General features: G+C 37.8%; 1 protein-coding gene across 1 annotated transcript; it reads left to right on the forward strand.

Moving 5' to 3' along the window:
- Positions 1-577: 577 nt before the first annotated feature.
- On the forward strand, positions 578-7029 carry LOC124167200. Its single transcript, XM_046545044.1, has 8 exons — positions 578-1221; positions 3515-3716; positions 3887-4051; positions 4200-4283; positions 5217-5282; positions 6284-6504; positions 6602-6773; positions 6862-7029. The coding sequence occupies exons 1-8, from the start codon at positions 1216-1218 to the stop codon at positions 6990-6992; spliced, it is 1047 nt and encodes a 348-aa protein (XP_046401000.1). The 5' UTR covers positions 578-1215; the 3' UTR covers positions 6993-7029.
- The last annotated feature ends 1123 nt before the right edge of the window (positions 7030-8152 follow it).

Below are 8152 nucleotides of genomic sequence, written 5' to 3' on the forward strand. Positions count from 1 at the left end.
TAATTAGTGACGTGCAATTCTTGTTACACTACCAGTGACGTGCGGTCGGGGAGACCGCAATAAAATAAAAATTCATAATACGCTGTAAAGTCATTTTTATTGCTTAGTTTAATGTTTCTTCGACTTCTCAACTGTTATAAAACTTATATTTAATGCTATGCATTCCCAATACGAACCAACTTTTTCAGTAAAAACTGTTATTTGAAACAGGAACAAAAAACTGAAATCAAAAGCACTTGAGTTTTTATTATTATGGTACTTTCCCAGTAAACACAATGAGTTGCAGCAACGTTGCAGTCAGGTTGCACGAGGTTGCAGAGGTTGCAGGGCTGTTGAGGTCTCTTTGCAACGTCCTGGCAACGTTGCAGACAGGTTGCACGAGGTTGCAGAGCTACTAAGGTCTCTTTGCAACGTTGCAGACAGGTTGCTTTGCAACGTCCTTACAACAATTTTCCCTCCTTCATTGAAATATGAAAATATTGAGTTAAAAGAATAGGTAATAGTTCCTGCGCTAAAATGAGGCCGAAGCTTCAAAGTTTTTAATTTTTGCTAACGATTTCTCCCTACGTGTCGAAAAACTATGAATGTGTTGAGCTTTACTCCGAAAATGTACGCACATTTCAGCTCCTTTCGTTTTGGTTTCTATAGCAAATGTTCCATACATGGAACGTTTGTATTATCGCCGAGGCTTGAAAAACGCTTTGCCGGACAAGTGGAATAAAAATTAGTGGAATTTTTGTTCCGCGATGCGAACTTTTAAATGCGAAGGTAATACCGTTTCAAAATACCGATACCTAAAATCACGTTGTGCTTGAGTGTTGTCTTCTATATTCATCTTTCGTTATAATTACTATTTAAATTATCCCGGTAATGTGTAGTTCATCTCTGACTCAACTGTTTTTTGCTTAACGCTGTTTTGTTTTTTCGCTTTTCCTCTTCCGGTTGCGACCTTTAAAGCTGCAGTGTCTCGTGCGAAGTTGTGTTCATCGAATCCTGAAACAACATTACCACTATTACCTCTATCTCCTGATTACTGACCGCCTTCTCTTGGATTTTGATTTCTGGACGTAATATTGTATCTGTTTGCTGTATTATTTTGAACCACGCCTGTCTGGATTACGATTTTTGGTGTCACTCGGTGAGTGGAGTGTTCGCTGCGACTTCTGGCCTGAAATATTGCTGTTTCAACCCTTGGGCTCGATCTTCCAATCGATAATGAAGGTAAGTTTTTTCGTAATAGGTAATTTTTAGGTTATTGGTAGACATGCAGTCACCTTATTTTATATATTTTGGGGTTTGGATTTCAGATTGCCATGTGATAGCGCTTATTTACCATTACGTGCACACGGTTGGTTCCCGGTACATATTTAATCAGGCCCAGGACATATTTAAGTTTATACAAAATGCCAAAAGCTTCATATAAAAAGATCACCGATTTAAGTGCGCGACAATATCGGCGTAGATTTCAGCCTCCAGCTCCTCGTACGCCTCAAAGTGATTTAACGGAGTGTAATGAATGTATACCATCTACAGTCGTCATTCCAGAAAATTCAGACCACCAAGGTCCATCGAATGCTGCCATAGATGTTATAACAAGTGATGAGGAGCTCAATGTCTCAAGTCTTAGTGGTGACACGAGTCCTTATGATTCTGACATTAATCCGACCGAAGTAGAATCACTAGCGGATGAATTAAGAGTGTGGAGCGACAAAGTACCGCAGCATAAGGTTACGGAATTGCTGAAACTGTTAAAGAAACATTCTTGTTTTGCTGCACTTCCTACGGATGCGAGAGCTCTCCGTAAAACACCACGCACATTAGCCATCAGAAAAGTAACCAATGGCGAATATTTTCATTTTGGTGTTCTGAATGCCTTAAGAAATATACTCGTTGGAGATACGATTGTCGAGGGCAGTGTAATAGAGCTCCAAGTAAATGTTGACGGACTGCCACTTTCAAAGAGTTCCCGCAGCCAGTTCTGGCCAATTCTGATGTCGGTGATGTCTATGGAAAAGCCCTTTCCTTTTACTGTCGGCATTTTTTGGGGATACTCGAAGCCGAGTTCCCTTAATGAGTACCTTTATGATGTGGTGGAAGAATTGAAGGCATTGGTCGACCAAGGGGCCTGCATTGGAAATGTAATGTATTCCTTCAAAATTCATTCTTTCGTGTGCGATGCACCCGCCAGATCGTTTTTGAAGCAAGTTAAGGGCCATAATTCATACTATGGTTGTGAAAAATGCGTTGTTGAGGGACAGTATGTAGAGAGGAGAATGGTATTTCTTGATACTAACTGCACCAAGAAAACAGATCACTCATTTCGAGAGAAATCGCATGAAGAATCCCATACTGGTGTCTCGCCCTTGGAAAAACTTCCAATAAATTTTGTATCAGATTTCCCGTATGACTATATGCACTTGGTTTGCTTGGGTGTAGTCAGAAAAGTTTTCCATAGCTTTCTCAGTGGTCACAAAAATGTTAGACTCAGTGCTTCCAAATTGAAGGAGATCGATGTTATTCAGATGCACATAGCAAAATACACATGCTACGAGTTTCAGCGAAAACCCAGAATGCTGCGTGACATTTGTCACTGGAAAGCAACTGAATTTCGGTTATTTATAGTGTACACAGCCCCGCTAATTATGAAAGTAGTCAATGAGGAAGTCGCTACTCATCTTCTTTGTCTTTATGCTGGTGTTCGCATTCTGTGTTCCCAGAAGTACCTTGAGGATAAGGACTTGCTGGATTTTGCTCGGAAGAGTTTGAGGTACTTTGTGGAGGCCTTTCCTGATTTTTATGGTGTTCACAATTGTACATATAATGTTCATGGCATCATTCATTTAGTCGATGATGCTATTAAGTTTGGCCCATTGGATAAGTTCAGCTGTTTTAGCTATGAAAATCACCTCCAGAAGCTGAAAAGAATGGCGCTAAACACACGACTTCCCTTACAGTCAGTTGCCCGCCGGATTACAGAAAGTATGGACCTATACAGTCATGAGCATCACTGTGTAAAGGAGAAAAAAGATTCGGAGAAGAAACTTAGTGCTGTTCCTTTACATATTAACTGCTCTTCTCCACTGTACAACTATGTTTACACTAAATTTGGACGGATTGGAAATGGTGCCGACAGTTGTGTTATTCTTAAATCCGGTGAAATTTTTCTCATTGAGACAATAGCAACAGTGGATGATGGTGTTTGTTTTGTAGGCAGGAAATATCTTTTTAAAGACTCATTTTTTACAAAACCACTAAATTCTGACTTAATTGGTGTGTATAAAGTGAAAGACTTGAGTGACAAAGAGGAAGTAATTAGTGAGAACGACTTTTTGAATAAGGCTGTTCATATTCCTATAGTTGACTGTGACTATGTTTTCGTTGTTACAATAATTCATTCCCTGTGGGAATGAAATAATTTTTAAAGGTTAGTTGAAAAGATATTGCAGTGTGTTTCACGAATTTCACTCTTTCCGATGGACTGATTTCCATTATATGATATTTTATTCCTTTCCAGGAATGGGTTGTGGTGGAGTTTGCGGAGACGAAGGAGTGCAAGGCAATCCCAAGTTCTTGGTTGTCGGAATCTAAGGAGGAATGTTTCTTCCCCCCCTCAAGTCTTCCGGAGCGGGAGGTTCGCTTTTATATTAAATCTTGTGTGGCAGCAAAAAAAGAATGGCCTCAATACCAGGTCCGCCATTTTGCCCAAAGCATAACAGGTGTGTTATTTTATTTTGCCAGATGCTGTGGGTTTGTGGATTTGACTCTGAACAATTATATTTAAGCTTATTTACGTAAATTATATATAAGCATATTATATAGTTATTATTAGTATTATATATATTAGCGTAAATTATATTTAAGCTTACTAACATTTAACCATTTCCAGGGGAATTTATAAAGGCTGTTGAGTTAGAGAAGGATGCAGTTGATACGTCAGACGTCGATGCCCACCGTCCTTTGGGGCGAGGTTATCGTAAAAGGAAAGCTGCTATCATTGATAGTGATGAAGAAAGGTTTACCAAGAAGACTCCGGGCAGAATTAGGAGAAATTGTAAGTCGCTTTTTAAAGACATCATATGACTGAATTAAGAATGAAGAATGCAATGCTTAAGCAATAAATCATGGATGTAAATAAACATCTGAAAGTATTGTATGCGAGAAAATCTTTTCATATGAATAACTTGTTCTCTCATTATCAGTCTCTGACAGTGATGATTCATCTCCTGAGAGATGTGAGAGGCGCATCTCCACCATGACCCCTCCAGTGTTTTCACCTAGTCAGAGTAAGTTTCTTTCAAATATTTCAGTTTTTTGTACTGATGCCTACGACAGTTAGTGGGACATTAATCTTTACAATATCAGGTGGCACTGTATCTTTTTAAAGTAGTGGAAATTTTTATAAATCATCGTTAATAATAAATTTTGCTTAGTGGAACTGTTAAATTCTCGAGAAGTCCTATGTAAGTGGTGGCCCTACTGTCAAGGTTTACCATATTCAATCTTGAATAGCAAAGATTCTTTCATAGAAATATTCTGGCTGCATCTCTGGGACTTCTATAAAATTAACAAGTAAAATGGCACTTGCAACTTTCAAGCGGGTGTTTGGTGGGTGTAGAGATGTTTAAGTCACGTGATTCGAGTGCTTCCTCTTTTTGACACCCCTCACCAATCGCAGGGGTGCTTGAATTCTTCCAGCAGGTTAAAGCCATTTCACACGGGGTACGTAACGGCACAATCTGATGCATGTATGAAGGTACAGTCAAAATTGTGGCGTGTAAGAGGTTAGAATTATGATGAAAGTGAGCGATTTTGTAGCTTTATATCATGTGAGGATGATGATATTAATAGTAAAAAATCAATTGACTATACTTAATCAATATTTTCAATGACATTGTTTCCTTGTGGTTTGTGTTTATAAATTTGGTCAAGTCTCCCTTCGCTATTTCATTATTTATCATTACATCGCTCGAGTGATTCCCTACTAACATATAGGTAACATGCAAGCAGTAAGGAGTTATATTTCTTATTTATTTTCTTGAATTATTAGCCCTGACTGTTAGTGTTGCGCACTTGCCATTTCCTTTTGCATTTTCATAGGTTGCATTAGTGCATTGTCTATTTTGGCCTAGCTTTCAAAATTGTTTACTCTGAGGTAAATCTTGTGTTAGACAATGTATGTATATATTTGATGTATATGAAGTCTTTCTTCTTTCTAGGAGCTTCACCATCCCCACCAGCCTCATGCCTTAAAACTGAAGAGGGGGGAACAACTCGGAGGGAAGGTAAGTTCTCAGAAATTACTCTATGAAATGTATTTCCTTCTTAATTTATACTTTCATGTCATTATCATTGCTGTATTTTGTTTTATATTAACATTCTTTCTTTCACTAAGTATATGATTATCATTGAGGCTTTAGATTCGTGAGAGATGCTCAACTATCAGAGTTGATTACTTATTGTGTACTTTTACCTTGTAATAATTGTGTGCATAAGTAAATTTGTGTCCACTTTTTCCAATTTTTGGACATTGGAGATAAGCTTGAATGCTCTTAATGGATAGGGTTCACAATTTGGTCTGATGGACAAGGTAGCATAGAGATGTAAAAATATGGGTATTTATTCTGTCATTTGTGGAAAATGGCATACGAATCCTGCAATGCAAAATTCACAGTTTGTTTGTCCTTGAGGCCTAATTCTTCCCTATTTTTCTGTCTCTTTTCATTTACTCAAGATTTGAAATATTTTCTTAGAAAATATGATAATTTTTTGCCAAATAATTATTTTTATGTTTGGTTTTGGGAGAAACTTTTAAAGATACCTTGTGAATGCTTAAGATACCTTGTGAATGCATGGGATCTCCTCTGTGCATGCTACTTGTTTTGTCCGATAATGCTGTAGCTGCAAAGGCTTGCTACATAAGCAGTCCTGCATGGCTATTCCACTAATCGTATGGCCAGGCCATAAGTCGAAATAACCCATAACTAAATTTTTAGCCATACCATACCATAGCCTAGCCATACCAATTGGCCCACCGAAATTAGATTCGCTGGTTGCCTTGATTTCGGGTAGGCCATATGAAACCTATGGCTTCGTTTACTGGAATAACCCTGCTAATTTCATCAGCTGACCATAACATCTTATTGGTTATGTGCATCTATTTAAAAATGGCCCTATAAAAACTACTGTCTTAATTATATTATAGCCCATTTACTTCTCACCTTTATAATAAGATGAAAAGTACATTATACATTTTTAGTAATGTAAACTTCTTCTGGTCCCATAGTTATTTCTGAAGACTTTCTTCAGTACTTAACGAGAATCGAGAAGACGCAGCTGGAAATTTTAAAGGAAATTCGGGCTTTGAAAAGAGCTAAGCCGAACTGCCAGATGCCAGATGAAAGAGACAACGAATTATTATTGTCTTGGAAATTCCCCATGGATACAATGGAGGAATTTGATGCCCTGGAGGTGGAACTCCTCAAAAAGCCATTCCACGCAGCTCTGGTAAAATAAAAACTTTTGAGTGTCATTTGCTTGATGGGCTTTTATAAGTAGCTATTTGTGAGTTTTTTGTGTTGTAAAAATTCCTCTGATTTTTCAGACTGTAGAGTTATGCAGACGAGGTGGGAATAACATAACTGAGGGTGTTTTCGGCATGTTATACTATCTCTTTACCAATAACCTTGGTCGGAGGTTTTCATTTTTTGGCCATTCTAAAATGAGCACAAAAAAAATCCAGTTTAGTGCCACCAGAACGTGTGCCTGTATAATTGGTATGTTGTGCTTATAAAATTATTTCAAAATGGAAACTGCTCAATAAAACTACTTGTGTCTAAAATCCTTACTAAAATTTAATTTCAGATGCTTTCGGTTGCAAGCCCACATTGAAAGAATATGGCTATAAGGACATCAAGGATAAGGCTATTGATTGGTTCAGGCATGCCGAGTCAAGGCATAAGAGGGGGGAGGAGAGGAAAAAGAATTGTAAATGAGGAAAAATAAAAAAAATTCATTTGAAACGACGCAATTTAAAGTATTATTTATTAAAGGTTGCATCACGTTACGCTTCTGGTTGCGAAGATTTGTGAAAACGTAGTAAGGATTAAATTTTGGCAGTAAATTAGACGTTTTCACAACGTTGCATGAAAGTTGTTTGCCCAGTTGGTTGACGTAGCTGCAACGTTGTGGCAACCTATATGGTTTACAGAAGGTTGCGGGCAGGTTGCAATCATGTTATGTGTCACGTTGCAAAGATGTTGTGAAGACGTTGTGAAAACGTAGTACGGAGGACGTTTGGCAGTAAATAAGACGTTGTCACAACGTTGCATGGAACTCCCAGTTGGTTGCCGTGAGACGTAGCTGCAACGTTGTGGCAACCATTTTGGTTTACAGGGTTTTTAACTAAGTACTTAATTATCCACGTTATGGAACTAAAAATGCTTCCTTACAAATTATTAATTGCTAATATTTTCTTGAAAAATCACTAGGAGTTTATTTTCAACAACTTTTTGAATTATTTCCACCAGCATTAAGTTTATTGGTTTTTCCAATATAGGGACGTGAGGTCTCACAGCCCGCTACTGAAATTCAGTTGCGAATTTTCAGAAATAAATAATAAGAAAGTTATGATTTTAAGATTGCTATGTCCTTAATATACAAAATTAAGACGCTAACGAGGATTATATATATTTTGAAATATTAATTTTGAAAATATTCATAATTTTAGAAACGCAGCGGTCTCTCAGACCGCACGTCACCGGTTAAGGGTTTACACATACCATTTCATCATATTGCCTTTTCTTTGAATTAAGAGTAAATATGATTCAAAGCAACTTTACTAAAATTATTTAGGATTTAGTTGATCCTTCATATTACATTCATTAATAATTGATATTTTTTAATCCATATGGCGGAGTGGTAAACTCATGCTCAAGAGAAAGATACATTAGAGAGAGAGAAATGAATCCACCTAGAGCTGGCAACGCTGTCATCCATCAGGTCAGTGGTAAACTTAACACGTAGAAGGGATTATGGCAAGTACTCTCCGAGAGCAGATTTTTGTCGGCCAACCACGAGCCACTGTCATCATAGCATAAGAGGAGGTCGCAATAAACTCTAACGTCCAGACCAAGCTAGCGCAGATGGGCCTCCA

This window comes from Ischnura elegans, chromosome 10, assembly GCF_921293095.1.
Source record: "Ischnura elegans chromosome 10, ioIscEleg1.1, whole genome shotgun sequence".
In the NCBI taxonomy this organism is placed as follows: domain Eukaryota; kingdom Metazoa; phylum Arthropoda; class Insecta; order Odonata; family Coenagrionidae; genus Ischnura; species Ischnura elegans.